The sequence below is a fragment of the Grampus griseus genome (assembly GCF_964374135.1).
Source record: "Grampus griseus genome assembly, chromosome: 19".
Classification (NCBI taxonomy): Eukaryota; Metazoa; Chordata; class Mammalia; order Artiodactyla; family Delphinidae; genus Grampus; species Grampus griseus.
In genome coordinates, this window is record NC_139013.1 from 3,705,410 (window position 1) to 3,723,845 (window position 18,436).

The 18,436-nt window shown below is 45.1% G+C and overlaps 1 protein-coding gene across 1 annotated transcript; it reads right to left on the reverse strand.

Annotated features, from left to right (window-relative positions):
* Window positions 1-7,209: 7,209 nt before the first annotated feature.
* Window positions 7,210-13,250, reverse strand: NCR1 (natural cytotoxicity triggering receptor 1; the record flags this gene model as incomplete). Its single annotated transcript, XM_082677274.1, has 7 exons — window positions 7,210-8,073; window positions 8,201-8,248; window positions 9,733-9,780; window positions 10,037-10,315; window positions 12,638-12,922; window positions 13,048-13,134; window positions 13,217-13,250. 7 exons carry the CDS (start codon window positions 13,248-13,250, stop codon window positions 7,862-7,864), a joined length of 993 nt encoding a protein of 330 aa, XP_082533400.1. The 3' UTR covers window positions 7,210-7,861.
* Between the last annotated feature and the right edge of the window lie 5,186 nt (window positions 13,251-18,436).

An 18,436-nucleotide genomic window follows, 5' to 3' on the forward strand; every position in this document is an offset into this window, starting at 1 on the left:
GGGAGGTATGCAAGGTCCACTCGGGATTAGCTGCTAAAGCAGAGGTCAGAACCGCCATGTTACACCTCGCTGGGAGAGTTGACTAGCTTTCCAGGGGCTGCAGCATCAGTGTTAAGGGAGAGGCAACCAAGGTTAAGTCAGAAACCAGTAAACCAGAGGCCGTCACAGCTGCCTGAGAGTGGCTGATGGGAACCTCAGCTTCTTCTGGAGTTTAGGTGATGCTAAACACTAAGCAAGTAACGCTCTTGTTTTGCACAAGGCGCTTGTGAAAGACAGAGTTGGGGTTATAAAGTCACTTCTGTAAGAGGCTCAGTAAGAAGGATGGCACGGAGAGCTGAATCCAGGGAGACTCAGGGCTTGATACTTCTTTCCAGGATTACTTGCCAGACCTTCTCTTTCAGCAGTTCGGATTCCTGGATTCCGAACAAGAGGTCTGTGATCACCAAGTGTCTAGGTCCTCCAGAAGTGGAACATTCCATCACGGTCCCGGGGTGAGGGGTGGGGAAACCTTCGCACTTAAGGTAGAGGGAAACCTCCAGTGTCCAGAGCACAGACCCAACGCACATCTAAGAGATGGATCCAGTTAGAGCGGGGAGATACCATTCTTTCTATGGAGGCAGAGGACCCTGATCAGAGCTCAGTGACCCAATGGAACAGTCGATGACGGGTGAGCGAAACTCACACGGACATTTAGGTCAGGGCTGGGCTGGGATCTGTTGTCTCCAGCAGATCCACTGCCTGACATCCCATCCTAAATCTCAATCCATTTGGGTCGCGTTGACTCTTCACTCAGAGCATGCCCAGCTCCTATTCCGGGACCCAGGCTAGATTCCGGGATCTCTCTCCAGCCCAGTAGTTCTCAAATGGGGTGATTCTTCTCTCTCCTCGCCCCCACGTCAAGAGACATTTGGGGCTGTTACAACTCGGGGAGGTGGTGCTACTGGTGGGTAGAGTCCAGAGATGCTGCTAAACGTTGTGCAGTGCACACTACGGCACCCTCCCCCACTCCGTACAGCGAAGAATTATCTAGCCCCGAAAGTCAACAGTGCCAAGGTTGAGAAGCCCTGGTTTACAGGCTTCTTGCCCCCAAAATAACCACCATCTTTGACCACTCAATCTGGGGGAAAAGGCAGGGTTCCAAGTCTGGGGCAATTCTGCAAACTCCACTTAGGGTAAGACACCCCTCTTTTTAGAGGACTGGCAAAGAGGACACGTCAAGGAGAAGAGAGGAAGCAAAGCTGGAGAGGATAAATAGACCGAGATATTTTACAAAGAAAAAGATGAACCAAAAAGTCCTTTATTTGGCCCTGCTGACCTCTTTGCTCCCCTTTCAGCCGGGTTTCCCCTTGCTCTGTTGCAGTCGTGCTGGTGAGTGTCTTGCTCCTTCCCTGCCTTGGGCTCTCCACCTGCTGTTCTTTCTGTCTGCTGGGTGAGCGTTTTTGTAGCATTTCAGTATTTGATGTGACCGCCCTTCTCAGCACAGTCAACACGTCCTCACCCAGCTGACCACCAGATCTCATGGGTGTCCGTCCCCCATCACACCCACCTTTTTCCATCACCCTATTTATGTCCTTACAAGCCAGGGGTTCTTATCTGGGTGGCTCTTAATGTTGTCCTCAAGGAGACATTTGGCACTGTCCAGAGAGACTTGGTTGTCACACATTGGGTGGGTGGGTGGTCCTGGCGTCTAGTGGGCAGAGGCCAGGAATGCTACTGACACCAAGCAATGCTTAGGACAGTCCCTGCTATGCACTGGATTGTGTCCAAATGCACATATTGAAGCCCTAACCCACCAATGTGACTCTATTTAGAAGAGAAACAGGGCTTCCCTGGTGGCACAGTGGTTAAGATCCCGCCAGCCAATGCAGGGGACACGGGTTCAAGCCCTGGTCTGGGAAGATCCCACATGCCGTGGAGCAACTAAGCCTGTGCGCCACAACTACTAAGCCTGCGCTCTAGAGCCCACGAGCCACAGCTCTTGAAGCCTGGGCGCCTAGAGCCCGTGCTCTGCAACGAGAAGCCACCACGATGAGTAGCCTGTGCATCGCAACAAAGAGTAGCCCCCGCTCACTGCAACTAGAGAAAGCCCGCGTGGAGCAACGAAGACCCAACGCAGCCAAAGACAAATAAAATAAATAAAATTTTTAAAAATATTAAAAAAAAGAAACAGATTTGGGCATCTATCATAGAGAAATTGAAACCATGGCATTAAATGAAGTCAACCAGGCTTGCGTTCAGAGAAACGTGGGTCCACCATAGAACCTTAAAGCTCTGGCGTTGGAGAGCCCGAAAACTCGGTGGTGGAGGGACTGTCAGAAGTGAGTAGGGACAGGTGTCAGAAAAAGCCATCGAAGTGACTATTTCAAGGAGGAAGTGGTCGTACACAAGTACCAGAAGAACAAAATAAGGGTTGAGGAGTGTCCACTGAGAGTTCCAGGAAACACATTAGTGTTTGTGACAAAAGCAGCTTCTGAGGAAGTGTGGGGTGAGAAACCAGTTTCTAGTGGTTGAGGAACAAGTGTGAAGAGGCAAAGCAAAGACCGCCCATGTGGGGAATATCTCAGGGCAACTGGTCGCCCCGTCCATGGACCAGGAATAGTAGAAGGGGATGGACATTCTCCGAGTAATCGTATCCATGTTCTGAAGCTTTAGTTCCTTTTCCTAACTCAGAGTTAGGAAACTTTGGTGCCAGTGGTGATGGTGTAACAACTGTGGAGCACTGAGAAGTCCCTAGGACGGGGGACTTCCCTGACGGTCCAGAGGTTAAGACTTCACCTTCCAATGCAGGGGGTGCGGGTTCGATCCCTGGTCTGGGAGCTAAGATCCCACATGCCTCATAGCCGAAAAACCAAACCATAAAACAGAAGCAATAGTGTAACAAATTCAATAAACACTTTAAAAAGGGTCCACATCAAAAAAAATCTTAAAAAAATAAACCCGTAGCATGACGTCATGAACTCATGTATTACTAAGAAGGAGTTATTGTTCCCTCCTTTCGGCAAATGTAAGGTGAAAATAGAAAGGACGTATCTTGCCTCAGGAACACAGGTGTTAATGGAGGTCGAATTTGGTCCTTTCCCCCACCTCCTGATTCTTCCGTGCACCTGTTGTATGAAACGGAATGATGGAAGCAGGTAGGGAAGGCAGACTGGAGATCCAGTCTTGGTGTTGTAATGGGGAAGATGAAAGAACTTGGGGGTAAACACAGAAGGAAGAGAGGCAGGGCTGGGGTAGGGAAAGGAGATGCCATCTCAGCCTTCAAACCTCACCTTTCCTAATACCCATGAGACCAGGCAACGGTAGCATCAACCCGCAGAAACAGATCACCAAATGTGAGGGCACCTTGAGAAGGAGAGATAGGTTAGATCAGTGCTGTGATGGAGTGATGAGTGTGCCTGCTTAAAAAAAAAAATTATATATATATATATATTTCAGCCATGAGAAAGAAGGAAGGAAATTTTGCCATTTATGACAAAAAGGATGGACCTTGAGGGCATTATGCTAAGTGGAATAAGTCAGAGAAAGACAAATACTGTATGATATCACTTAAATGTGGACCCTAAAAATCCATACTTGTAGAAACAGCAGAATGGTGGTGCGTAAAGGCTGGGGGGTGGAGGAAATGGGGAGCTGATGTTTAAGGGTACAGACTTGCAACTAGTAGACAAATAAGTCCTGGAGACCTAGTGCCCGGTATAGTGATGACAGACAACAGTATCGTATGATCATCATCAGACTTGGTAAGAGAGCAGGTCTTAATTATTCCAGCCACAAAAAGGAAGTGGCAGCTATGTGATGTGATGGAGGTGTTGGCTAATGCTACAACGGCAATCCTTTCACAATAGGTAAATGTATCAAAGCAACACATTGATACCTTAAACCTACACAATGTTCTATGTCGATTATATTTCAATGAAAAGGAAAACACTTTTCAGTTTGGGACAACAGAGGCTCTCTGATGTCTCTTGATGTTGCCCCAAATGTATCCTTTTCCTATCACACCTGTCATGGTTCATTTACAGTATCAACGCCAGTGGGTGGGCATGAGGGCAAAAAAGGTCCCCTTTGTCCACCCAGGTGCCCAATTTACAAACTTCAGAGTTTTTTTTTTAAATTGGAGTACAGTTGATTTACAGTGTTGTGTCAGTTTCAGGTGTACAGCAAAGTGAATCTGTTATACATTTATCCAGTCTTTTTAGATTCTTTTCCCGTATAGGTCATTACAGAGTATTGAGTAGAGTTCCCTGTGCTCTACAGTAGGTCCTTATTAGTTATCTATTTTATGTACAGTAGTGTGTGTGTGTCAATCCCAGTCTCCCAATTCATCCCTCTCCCCCTTACCTTCTGGTAACCACAAAAAACTCAGACTTCTTGTTGACCCTGCCACCTGCCCACCCATCATTTCTAAACAATAAAATGAAGTATGGCTTCTGTGCCTGGAATATGTCAAAGGTGTCTACTTTCTCAGAGTGGTTATCGACGTTCACCTGGAATAATGTAGCAGCCTCCTAACTGATTTCACTGGATATGTTCCTTCTTATTTTTGAATGGAAACAAACTTAGCAAAAGAAGAATACAAAGGAATTTTCTAACTGGGACAATGAGTATCTACAAAAAATTATAGCAGTTAGCTTACTCAATGGTAAGATATTAAAAATATTCCCCATAATATTGGTACTAAGAAAAGGGCACCTGCTATCACCACTTCTATTGATTAATGTACTGGAGGTTCTAGCCAGGTAATAAGACAGTAAAAAAAAAAAAAGAAATTAATTTTGGAAAAAAAATCCTAAAAATGTTTGAACCTAAAAATAATCTTAAATAGTCTAAAACGGTTAAGATTAAGAAGTGAGCTTTGCAAGACACATTCCATATAAAAAATCAATTTTATTTTTATACTACCAGCAACCAACAGAAGCAATAAAATTATTTAAAGAATGATACTACTTACAAAATAAAAGTCATGTAAGTAGGGATCTCTCTGGAGGAGATGTAACTAGTGGATATTTCTGGTGGGTATCTAACAAAAGATATGCACATTCTCTACGTGGAATACTGTAAGATATTATTTAGAGAAGTTACTGAACATGAAGTTAAATGGTGAAATATACCACATTTAAGGTTTGAAACTTCCAAGGATGGAAAGATTGAAGAGGTGATGATTCTCTGTAAATTGATCCGTAGCTTGGATACAATCTCATGTGAAATCCAGGTGGGTGTTTTGTGAACACTGATACCCTAAAGTTAGTATTGAAATCCAAAACACGCAGAATAATCAAGGCAATCTTGAAAAATAAGGACAGAGCTAGAGAATATGTTACCAGGTCTCAAGACCTATGTGTACCTGTCACTCACAGCTGGACCTCCATCTGGCTTACCAGTATTAGTTATGGAACCTATATCGTTCTGGTTGTCAGCACTAGAACTAGGTGAGCCATTCTCAACTCTTCTGTCTCCCCCCACCTACCATGCTTTTGTTTTCTTTGCATATGTCCTTCCTCTCACTGCAACCAGAAGGATCTTCACACAGTGTAGAAATCATCATATTACATCCATGATCAAAATGCTTGGTGAGCTCCCTTTGCCTTAAGGATAAAATGTGCATTTATTTATGTGGCTTCCATGGCCATGGCCAGCATCGTCCACAGCTACTCTTTTCTGTCACAATCAGAGCTCTAGTTATACTGAACGTTTTCACCCTCAGTCTTACATCTGAGCCTTTGGATACATTGATACAGACAACTGCCGTCTTCCCCTTTCTTCACCCCTGCATCTCCCTCAATGTCTCTATATAATGGAATCTTTCACAGGAAGGGGCTCCAAGGGCATCCTCTAGTTCCTCTCTCACGAGACATTGATTTTCTCACTTCTTGAAGATCTCTACTCCTGGACGATAAATCCTGTCATGGTGGGGATAATGTTTGCCTTGGTGTGTTGCACTCTCACCAGTGCCTGACACACAGTAGGCTCTTATGACAAGGACTGGAATTGCTTATTACAACTCTGTTACCTTTCACTTCATTGGTAACGGAAGTACCAATATTCAGCTTGCCACAGAGCTATTTGGAAAAAAGGCTACGTCGTCCACCTCCCTTGCATCTAGGTGTGGAAAGCTGTTAAGTTCTGACCGTGGGGAAATAAATGAAAGTGTTTTTGGAGTGTTTCCAGTAAATCACCCTCACAAACAGTTGGCCAGTACTTTACCCCCACCCTCCTCCCCTCCCTTCCTCTCTCCTTCCTTCCTTTCTCCCCATGCTTCATTTTGCGGTCTGAAATACAAGCCATGTTCAGTATTTCAGAAAGAGCGTTGCAATACTTGACCCTCTGGCATTGACCCGTTGACCAGTTTTGGAAGATTTTAACCTGGACTGCCAAGGACAGCATAGGGCCATGGTGGTAAAGACCCCTCCGTCCCCTTGAGGAGCCTCCTGTGCCCAGGTCAAGCCCTGCCTTTATATCTTGACCCCTAACATATTTCTACCTGACCCATTTTTTCCTTGAGACTCTAGGTTTCTTGCCATAAACTAGGATATGGAAAGGTTGGAATGTCCTGAACCCACCCCAAACAGGTCCATCTCATCTTGAGATGAAGACTATAAATGGGGATTAGCTAGAAAGTCTTGGACCTTAGAACACCTGGTAGGTGAAGACCAGAAAGGAGAACATTCAGTATTGGGGCCACTAGTAATGAGGTAATACTTGGTATGAGTTTTAATTGCCCTTAGTATCAGGAATAATAATGGTCATCGTGCATTGAGTAACGTACACATGTCAGAGCTTATGCTGGTTTCTGGATATTCTTGATCTCCAGATCTTCATGTTATCCCTTTGAGGTTGGAATGAATATTCGCTGATAGTTAACAGAAAATGCAGATTTAAGAACGAATTTGACCTGTGTAAGGTGTCACAATATTGAGAGGAGGCGGGGACCCACATAATGGGTATATTAGTGGGTTGACCAAGTCGAAACTCTCAAAAAGGAGAGCGTTTGTGATGCCCAGACAACATTTCAAGGACCACGCATGGGAGTCTCAAGTTCAAGTGGCACTCTGACCCCATTTATAGATCCATTTGTTCAACATACATTTCCTGAGAACTCTCTGAGTAGTGGGAACTACGAACACAGCCATTACACCTGACATAAATTTAATTCACATGAGTTCGCAGTCGATACAGGAAAATGGATACGTAGGCAGTATTAGGGTTCAAATGCTGTTGTAGAGAATTACAGGTGCTTTGGGACTATGAAAGTAGTATCTTAAGTCAAGCTGGAGGATTTGGGAAATCATCTTGGAGGAGATGATACCTACTAGGAGACCCAAAGAACAAGGCAAGGTGTGGATAAAGAAGTGGAGAAGAAGAAATCCTGCAAGGGCGTAGGATAGAGGGAACTGGGGCATGGCTGCCATCCAGCCAGGACACCTTGGTATAGATGTGCTGTTTGTTTATACGCCTGCATCTCCATTGACTGGTTGTTGCCTCTCCGGCTCTGGTTCTGTCTGATAAGTGCACCTATTCTGTACTGGTGGTTAAATATTTTGAATGACATGTGCAAGAGACAGCAAAGAAGAAATAGGGATAAAGACAAAAGTAGGGAGGAGATACTCCCACGGCCATGCCGTTAAAGATGTTTTCAGGAAAGACCAGAGTGGTTAAAAGTTTGGTTCGCAGGAAGCAAGTGCAACAGTACTTAGAACCTAGAAGAGACAATGGGTTTTGCCTACAGAAGAAATGTAGCGCTTTCATCCCTAACCCTCTGCCAAACTCCGTGCAGTTCTGCCTTCGTTTTCTGCGATGACTCTCTCCTCCATGGGCTCAACTCGGAGCTCCCACAGCCCAAGGGCAGGGTCAGCTTGCAGCTTTACCTGTGGCCACTGCATCTCTCGGTCATTTCTCCAGGGCTTTGTGCTCTGAACCTTCTGCATTCCTGCCTTGAAGCCCTGCTGGCTCTCTCCTGAAGCTTCTTCCTGTGAAGCCAGTCTTCAACCGGGAGCCACACGAGGGCCACCAGGACCAGGAAAACTAGGCCAATCCGAAGGAGGTTCTGGGCATTGTGACCCCAGAGGACAGGATCTGGGGTCAGAAGAACGAGAGTGATGGCTCACAGGAACCTACCAAGACCCCTTCACCCCATCTCTCTTCCTCTTTCCTTTCCCGATCTTATGTCCTTTAGCGCCTCCAGCCCCCGCTGCTGGCTTACCTTCCTGGAATTGGGTCTCTGTGGTTAACATGTAGGAGTCCCAGTGGTCTGCAGAGGATAAGGAAAGAGGAGACGTGAGGAAAAGAGATGATGTGGCCTCTTCCATCCCAGGCTCTCCTACCCTTGGTTATACTCCGTGACGTTCTATAGCTTCTCTAGGTCCACTCCTCGCACTCCAGGTCCCAGTGGCTTCATCTGGCAGGTGGAGTGGAAGAGGGCAAAGACCTACTGTATAGCACAGGGAGCTCTACTTAACGCACTGCCGTGTCCTCAGTGGAGGGGATATATGTGTATGTATGGCTGATTCATTTTGCTGTGCAGTAGACGCTAACGCAACATTGCAAGGCAACTATGGTCCGACAAAAATTAATTAAAAACAAAACAAAAGACAGACAGACCAGAGGAAGAATTCAGCTCTAGGACTCATAAGCGTGTGTCTCCAGGCGTATCTTCTGTGTGAGCCTCCGTTTCCTCATTAAGTCAACCGCCATCCTTTCTTCTTTGTCCCACTGGTCACGTCATTCAGTCTTTTTTTGTTTTTTTTTTTTATGATTCTATATATACGGCATTCTTTTTTTTTTCACACACACACACTGTATTTTATTTTTACAAGAGATAAATAAACTGACACCAGGCATTGGAAATGGATGACCACCACAAAAGCAACAATGATTGCAATTACCAAACACGAAACACTCACACTATGTCATAATATTGACATTCAGTCCAGGAATCCTCCACTGTACGTCATTCAGTCTTAACCAAACTTCTTCAAGGTCCTCAGTGAGCTGCCTCAGCCCACCACACCCCTGCCATCCCCCCTCTGACATCATTTCCAGTCCACTGGGCTCCTGGCTGTTCTTTTATCACCCTGCCCATCTTTCTGCCTTAGCGCATAGGCCTAAGGACTCATGCCCTCAACTCTTTCGGCTCTTTTCTTTCTTTCTTCCTTCCTTCCTTCCCTTTCTTTCTTTCTTTCTCCTCCCTCCCTCCCTCCCTCCCTTCCTTCCTTCCTTTGTCTTTATTGAATTTGTTACAGTATTGCTTCTGTTTTATGTTTTGGTTTTTTGGCCTCGAGGCAGGTGGGATCTTAGCTCCCCGGCCAGGGATCGAACCCGCATCCCTGCATTGGAAGGCGAAGTCTTAACCACTGGACCGCCAGGGAAGTCCCTCAGCTCTTTGCTTGAAGCCTCCTTCTCTGTGAGGCCAGTGTGGACAACTCTGTTCAGTGCTGCCACCTGCCCTCCTCCCCATCACCGTAATGCCATTCGTTCTACATTGTCCTTTTCCACATCGTCATTTCCTCCTTGTGTGCTGTGTCATCGATTGATGTATCCTGACTTAGATTCATGGTCTGCCTTCTCCCGCTAGAGTACGAGTGCCACACAAGCAAGGATCTCTGGTTGACCGATAGAACTGTAGTTCATGGCATACGCTATACACTCAAGGGATATCGTGAACGAATGCCAGGGTTTTAGCGTCACTGGGAGGCTTTGAGTCCGTCCCCAAGTTTAGAAGTCCGTGTTACTCACCAGAAGAGGTGTGCTCTGTGGGCGCAAAGGTGGTGTCCCCGGCATCTCCTGGCAATGGAGACAAGGAGAAAAATCAAGGGATCTGGTCTTTCCACTTATTCTCTACACTCCGCCCCCCCCTCTGGTGATATTCCTCATGAGCTATCAAATGGGCCTCTGGGAGATCAACGTGGATGAGGGCATTGGTGAAAAGTACCCCCTGTGCGTCTTCCCACCTGCCTCTTTGCTGCCTCTCTCATCATTATTTGGAGGGTCAGTTAGGGATCCAGAAAGGACACGGGGTAAAACTGGGGGGCGTCCTCACCTTTGACCAGGAGCTTCACAGGCTCACTGGGGAAAGACCATGCATGTGTGTTGTAGGAGCCAAAACATCTGTACGTGCCTCTGTGAGCTGTGCTCACAGGGCCCATGGGGAACTCCGCCTGGATGTTCCCGTATCTGCGCTGTGGGCGGCTGGATCTTCCTTCCTTGAGCAGAAAGAAGGTGCTTGTTGCTGTTTCTAGGCGGCAACGGAAGGTCACTTCCTCTCCTGAGATCACCTCGGGTCTGGGTTGAACTGAGAGGGTGGGTGTGTCATACAGTCCTGCGAGAGAAGGTGGCTGGTAGGTAAAGAACGTAACTTTTTTTTTGACCAGGCGACATGTGGGATCTTAGTTCCCCGACCAGGGGTTGAACCCACGCCCACTTCATTGGAAGTGGCGGAGTCTTAACCACTGGACCACCAGGGAAGTCCCGGTAAAGAGCATCTTTATCCTGCCTCCTATATCCCCCATCCCTCTTCTCCTTAGGACCGGGATATCGCTCCCCAGAATCTTGGTCTCTTCTTCTGTGTCCTGGGTTTGTCTCGGTCATGGACATACCCTCCCTGATCTCTCCCTTCACGACTGAGACAGTTGCTCCCCTAGCTTCCAGGAGTGTTAAGATGAATCTCTTTCTAATGATACAGATGAACTTATTTGCAAAGCAGAAATAGAGGCACAGCTGTAGAGAACAAATGTATGGATACCAAGGGTGGCTGGGATGAATTGGGAGATTGGGATCGACATATATACACTATTGATACTACGTATAAAATAGATAACTAATGAGAACCTACACTGTAGAGCACGGAACTCTACTCGATGCTCTGTGGTGGCCTAAATGGGGAGGAAATCCAAAAAAGAGGGGACATATGTATACGTATAGCTGATTCACTTTGCTGTACAGCAGAAACTAACACAACATTGTAAAGCAACTCTACCTCAATAAAAATTAATTTAAAAAAGATGACGCTCTGGGAATCGCCCTACGTCATCGGTCCTCAGTGTTTGGTCCTTGGGACCAGCAACCTCCGCGTCGTCAGGAACCTTGTTAGAAATGCAAATTGCCAAGCTCTACCCCAGACCTACTGCCTCAGAAACTTAGGAGAGCAGCCATCTGTGTTTTAAAACATCATTATCACTTTTAGTCGTAGTAAAATATACATAAATCTACCATCTTAAGTATTTTTTTTTGTGTGTGTGTGAGGTATGTGGGCCTCTCCCTGCTGTGGCCTCTCCCGTTGCGGAGCACAGGCTCCGGACGCGCAGGCTCAGCGGCCATGGCTCACGGGCCCAGCCGCTCCCCGGCATGTGGGATCTTCCCGGACCGGGGTACGAACCCTTGTCCCCTGCATCGGCAGGCGGACCCTCAACCACTGCGCCACCAGGGAAGCCCCATCTTATTTTTAATTTTTTTTTTGTATTTTTAATTGTACAGTTCTGTGGTATTAAGTACATCAACATCGTTGTACAACCATTATCACCATTAGTCTCCGGAACGCTTTTCATCTTGCATAACTGAAAGTCTGTACCCGTTAAACACTAACTCTTCACTCCCCCTTCCCCCAGCCCCTGCTAACCACCATTCTCATTTCTGCCTCTGAATTTGAGTATTTTAAGTACCCCATGTAAATGGAAATGTACACTTATTGATCCTTTGAGGACTGGCTTATTTCACTCAATATAACGCCCTCAAGTTCATCCATGTTGTATCATGTGTTAGAATTTCCTTCCTTTTTAAGGCTGAATGATACTCAGTTGTATGGATGGACCACATTTTCTCCATCCATTCATTCACTGATAGGCAAAGGATGTTTCCACCTTCTGGCTATTATGAATAATGCTTCCATGAACATGGTCTCACTGAAGTCATCTGTGCGTCTGCAAGCCCTACAGGTGATTCTGATATCTACTAAAGTTTGAGAACCATATCCCTCAACTGAAGGGAACTATCTGACCCAAGCTTACCTGGCCAGCCAGTCACCTTAACCCCATTTACTTTGTCTTTTTTCCATACCACCGTTTCGCCCTCACATGCTATATAATTGATTTGAATTTCCTGACTTTGACTCATGGTCTGTCTTCTGCTAGAATACAAGAACCACAAAAGCAAGGGTATTTGTCTGCAATCTCCCTAAGAGTGGTTCCCAGCCAATCACTGTTTGATGCAGTGGGGGGTACAGAGCTTCCAGCCTCATTTCAATACTATTCTGAAAGGCCACCCAGGTCCAGAGTCCCACATCTGCTCGGCCGAGGTCTCAGGGGAAGCTGCATCACAGTCCAACCTCCCCTTCGGCCCAGCCTGTCCCCCTCACTCATCACAGGTGTGACGTTTGAGGACACTCCACAGTAATCCCCTCTGTGCACGAATATCCATCTCAGAGCCTCTTTTCTGAAGAACCTAAGACAGATCTGCTTCTGGGACATAGAGACAATTCTCTAAAGATAATCCCTATAGGAAATAATCAACCCTCAACATTACCCTCGAGACAAATACTAGTATCTGAGTGAGGCTTGGAAGAGAGCAAAGGAGATGAACAAGGGATGACCCTGCCCAGGAGTCAGGCTGAGGCGTTGACTCTACAGCTATGCAGTGGGACAGTTACCTGTTACCACCAGATCCAGAGGGTCACTGGGCTCTGACCAGAGCTCCCCACTTCGATAGAAGCACCTGTACTGCCCTGCAGTCTGTGAGGTCATGGACGGGATGGGGAACTTGACTCTGTTCGACATTCCAGGTGACTTCGGTCTCTTGAAGGCAGAAAGGCCTCCCTCAAAGTGCAGTTGGTACTCAGCGGCCTCGTGAGTTCCTTGACACCAGATGATGGCCAGTTTTCCTTCTGGAATCATGAAACTGGGTTTGACCCAGATGACAGGTTTGGAGAGAGTCTCTGGAAAGGAATCAGAGGCTGGAGTTCCAGATAAAGGCCCTGCTCACCCTACTTTCCACCCAGCTGCTGGTCTCAAGCCCTCCTAGCAAGCCAGAGCCCCTGCCCTCTCTTCCAGTTGTTCTCACGTGGGTACTTAGTCTCAAACCAGACGCTGGGGCTTTGAAGGAAGGACTCACGCTTCTGGGTGCTGGTCCCCTGGCTCAGAGACAGCCCTGGAAAACAGGAATCATGAGATATATCGCCCCATCCACACGAGACCCCTGAATTCCATCTCTCTTCCATGCAAGAACTCACCAAGAAAGAGAAGGGCAGCAAGTGCAGAAGGCATAGCTCAGATTGTGCCTGGCTAATGTGGAGAGCTGGGGGGAGACTGAGTCCAGCAGGCCAGGGAGAGGCACAGGATGTGGTGAGTGAAGCCCAGCGCCAATCACCACGGGACTTTCACACTGACTTTTTTATGAGAAGATTCAAAGATCTCCCCCCACCTCTGGCCATCGGGTATAAGGAGAGGAAATGGTCCCTATGACACATCTGATCATATATGTGGTTTCTAACCAGAACCTCTGATAGTTGTCTGCCCGAACTGAAACTCATTTCGGGGTCAACTTCTAAATTTTGAAATATGGACATTATGCCCAGGGAAGGCATAGGGTAGTGTGCAGAGCAAAAGCCTTAGAGTCATTAAAAAAAATAGGTGTTTGGGCTCCCTTGGTGGCGCGGTGGTTGAGAGTCCGCCTGCCGATGTAGGGGACACGGGTTCGTGCCCCGGTCCGGAAAGATCCCACATGCCGTGGAGCGGCTGGGCCCGTGAGCCATGGCCACTGAGCCTGCGCGTCTGGAGCCTGTGCTCCGCAACGGGAGAGGCCACAGCAGTGAGAGGCCTGCGCACCGCAAAAAAAAAAAAAAAAAAAAAGGTGTTTTTCACTTTGGCTCCCCTGGGTACATTCATGTGCTTGGATGTTAACTGGTTTCATCAGAATAGAATGATAATACTACCTTCTTCAAAGATTTGTTATAATGTTTCAATAAATAATATTTTTAAGCAAAAATATATTTTATTTGTTACATAATGACATTCCTTTAGTCTTTTATAAAGCAGAAATTAAATTTTAAACTATTAAGTACTTAATATTAAAATATTGTCTGTTATAAAGCAGAAATTAAATATTAAAATATTAGGTACTTTAAAATATTAAGTACTTAAATATTAAGATATTAAGTATTAATATTAAGTAGTATAATATTAATATATTAAGTACTTAATATATTTTAAATGCAAAATGTGTCCTCTGTTCTTTTTTTAAGGGTCTAAATAATTTTAAATTAATTAATTACTTAATTGAAGTATAGTTGATCAACAGTATTGGATTTGTTCCAGGTGGACAGCACAGTGATTCACTATTTTTGCAGATTATCCTCCATCATAAATTATTACAAGATAATGGCTATAATTCCCTGTGCTATATAGTGTATTCTTGTTGCTTATCTATTTTATACATATTAGTTTGTATCTCTTAATCCCATACCCTATATTTTTCCGGACCCCCTTCCCTCTTCCGTTTGGTAACCACTAGTTTGTTTTCTGTGTCTGTGAGTCTGTTTCTGTTTTGCATATACATTCATTTGTATTATTTTTTAGAGTCTACATATAAGTGATAGCATATAGTATTTGTCTTTCTCTGTCTGACTTATTTCACTAAGCATAATGTTCTCTAGGTTCATCTATGTTGCTGCCAATGGTAGAATTTCATTCTATTTTATGGCTGAGTAATATTCCACTGTGTGTGTGTGTGCGTGTGCGCGTGTGTATCTATCACATATATCACATCTTCTTAATCCAGTCGTCTGTTGATGGACACTGGGGTTGCTTCTGTGTCCTGACTATTGTAAACAGTGTTGCTATGGACATTAGGATGCATGTATGTTTTTGAATCAGTGCTTTCATTTGTTCTGGATGTATACCCAGGTGCGGAATTGCTGGATCATATGGTAGTTCTATTTTTAATTTTTTGAGGATCCTCCGTACTGTTCTCCATAGTGCCTACACCAATTTACATTCCCACCAACAGTGTAGGAGGGTTCCCTTTTCTCCCCACCCTCTCCAGCATTTATTATTTGTAGACTTTTTGATGGTGGCCATTCTGACAGGTGTGAGGGGATATCTCAGTGTTGTTTTGATTTGCACCTCTCTGATAATTAGAGATGTTGAGCATCTTTTCACGTGCCTATTGGCCATCTGTGTGTCATCTTCCCTGTATCTGTGGTGCACTGGTAGGTGGTGTGGACCCTCGCCTGTCTGACTGTCAGGCCCTGCCTCGCATGGTGGCTGCTTATCCACTGGTGGGCAGGCCCAGGTTCCAGGGTAGCTTCTTGTGGGACCCCAGGGATCCTGGGGCTGGTGGTGTCCCACTGTGGATGGTTTCCTTTGCTGTGCAGAATCTTTTTAGTTTTATGTAGTCCCCCTTGTGTATTTTTGCTTTTGTTGCCTATGCTTTTGGTGTCATATCCAAAAAAATTATTGACAAGATCAATGTTACGGTACATTTTTTCTTATGTTTTCTACTGGGAGTGTTAGTGTTTGGGGTTTTATGTTTAAGTCTTTTTTTAAAAAAGTAAATTTATTTATATATATATTTTTTGGCTGCGTTGGGTCTTCATTACTGCATGCGGGCTTTCTCTAGTTGTGGCGAGCGGGGGCTGCTCTTCATTGTGGTGCGCAGGCTTCTCATTGCAGTGGCTTCTCTTGTTGAGGAGCACGGGCTCTAGACACACGGGCTTCAGTAGTTGTGGCACGCAGGCTCAGTAGTTGTGGCCCACGTGCTTAGTTGCTCCACGGCATGTGGGATCTTCCCCGACCAGGGCTTGGAGCTGTGTACCCTGCATTGGCAGGCGGATTCTTAACCACTGCGCCACCAGGGAAGTCCCTATGTTTAAGTCTTTAATCCATTTTAAGTTAACTTTTATGTGTGGTGTAAAAAAGCGTCGAATTTCATTCTTTCACAGATGTTTTCTTCCAGGCCGTGGCTTTTCATTTCTCTTGATACTGTCTATCACAGAGTAGCATTTTTAAATTTTAATCAATCCCAGCTTATCGATTTTTCCTCTCATGGATCATGTCTTTGGTGTTGTATCTAAAAAGGCATCACAAAACCCAAGATCGTCTATGTTGTTTTCTAAGAGTTTTGTAGTTTTCGTTTTACATTTAGGTCTGTGATCCATTTTGAGTTCGCTTTTGTGAAGGATGTAAGGTCTGTCTAGATTCATGTTTTTGCGTGTGGATGTCCGGGTGTTCCAGCCCCGTTTGTTGAAGAGAGTCTCTTTGCTCCACTGTATTGCTCTTGTTCCTTTGTGAAAAATCAGTTGACTATATTTATATGGGTCTGTTTCTGAGCTATCTATTCCATTCTATTGATCTATTTGTCTATTTTTTGGTCAATAACACACTCTCTTGGTTATTTATAGTAATTCTTGAAGTTGGTATGGAAATGGGGGCGAGTGCTACCCCCGCGTCACATAATAGTAATGATACTTTCCTCCTCTATTTTCTGCTATGGAGCTCACCAACTCAGAGTGGAACAGTTTATTCCAGCAGTGTGCAAAGATCTGAAGATAAAATCATCTTGAGAGGCAAGGTTTCTGGTAACCAGACTTGAAAAACATTTTCTATGTGTAGGCACTGTTCTGAGTGGCTGGCATCATTCATTCATTGAATTCTCATGATAACCCGTTGAAGTTGACAGCATTTACTCCACCATTTCCAGATAAGGAACTGAAGCACAAATAAGTGAAATAAATGCCATGTTTTATCCAGCTCATTAGAGGGGTTGGGTGATCATCTTAGGGGAATATGCTCTGAACCTGGAGTGTCTTCCCTGGACACCACATACTAAGGGCAGTCATGCCATCCATTCTCCCTTAGTTTGCCTCTGGTTTCTCAGGTACTTCTCTGTATCTGTTTAGTCCAGCCCCAGTTTTCACCTTACGCTCACACCTGTGCTCCTAGGACTATCCCCGTATGCACACTGTAAGCCCTGTTGGAGATGATGGATTTCAAGTCATGACTCAACCACTGAGGGTGTTACTAATAATTTAATCATTTTTGATAGTTGAAGAAACTCAACTTAATTGAGATATAATTTACATACTATACAATTTACCATTTAAAGTGTAGAATTCAGTGGTTTTTATTATATTGAGAGTTGCTCAACCATCACCATAATCTAATTTCAGAACTTTTTAATCACCCCCCCCAAAAAAAACCCCCTCCAATACCCACTAGCGCTCACTGTCCAATACCCCCTCACTCTCCCAGCTTTGGGCAACCACTAATCTACTTTCAGTTTCTATAGACCACAAAGAACTTTTTAAAAATTGTGGCAGAACATACATAACACAAAATTTACCATTTTAACCATTTTTAAAAGTTTTTTTTATTATGGTAAAAAGCTCCACATACATGAAATTTATCACCTTTACCATTTTTTTTGTTTTGCGGTACGCGGGCCTCTCACTGTTGTGGCCTCTCCCGTTGCAGAGCACAGGCTCCGGACGCGCAGGCTCAGCGGTCATGGCTCACGGGCCCAGCCGCTCTGCGGCATGTGGGATCTTCTCGGACCGGGGCACGAACCCGTGTCCCCTGCATCGGCAGGCAGACTCTCAACCACTGCGCCACCAGGGAAGCCCGCCTTTACCATTTTTAGGTGTACAGTTCAGTGGCAACTAGGACATGTACATCATCATGTAATCGTCACCACCATCCATCTCTAGAATTTTTCATCTTCCCAGACCGAAACTCTGTGTCCACATCTTCATATCCTTATCCAAATCATACCATTCCTGAGCCTCTGTTTGCTCGTGTGACATGACTGTCACATGATTGATTGAATTAAAATTGATTAAATTAAAATTCACGGCGTTACAGTATGCTCATATAAATGAAACGACCAGCATAATGCCTAACATAGAACTGAAAGTCATGTATACGGAAAATAATCTAAAAAAGAGTGGATATATGTATATGTATAACTGATTCCCTTTGCTGTACAGCAGAAACTAGCACAACATTGTAAAGCAACTATACTCCAATAAAAATTTTTTAAAAAAACCTTAAAGTCATGGATTATAAGCCGCCATACACCTTGCCCTTAAGCAAAGACCTTAACTTAAATCAGTCTAATACATAAACTGCCGAAGGCTAACGCACTCGCTACTCAATGTCTGAAATAAGAAGGCAAAGCCGAATTTGTTATTACTGTAGTGAGGGAGAGTTATGCTGGCCAGACACAGTGTCTCTGAGCAGAGCCTACTGCTGATCCTATACGGGGTTTTTGGGAAATGTGGATTTTCAGGGGCTCTTCTGGTTTGAACATTATCCGTAAAAGCATGTTTGTTCGACGGAGTCTATTTGGATTGGCTGTCTCTCACCGGTGTGGTTACTGGAGTGAACCTGTTTCTGATTGGCTGACATTTAGAAGCAGGGAGCTGTCTGATTGGTTCAATGGCCAACGTGAGTGG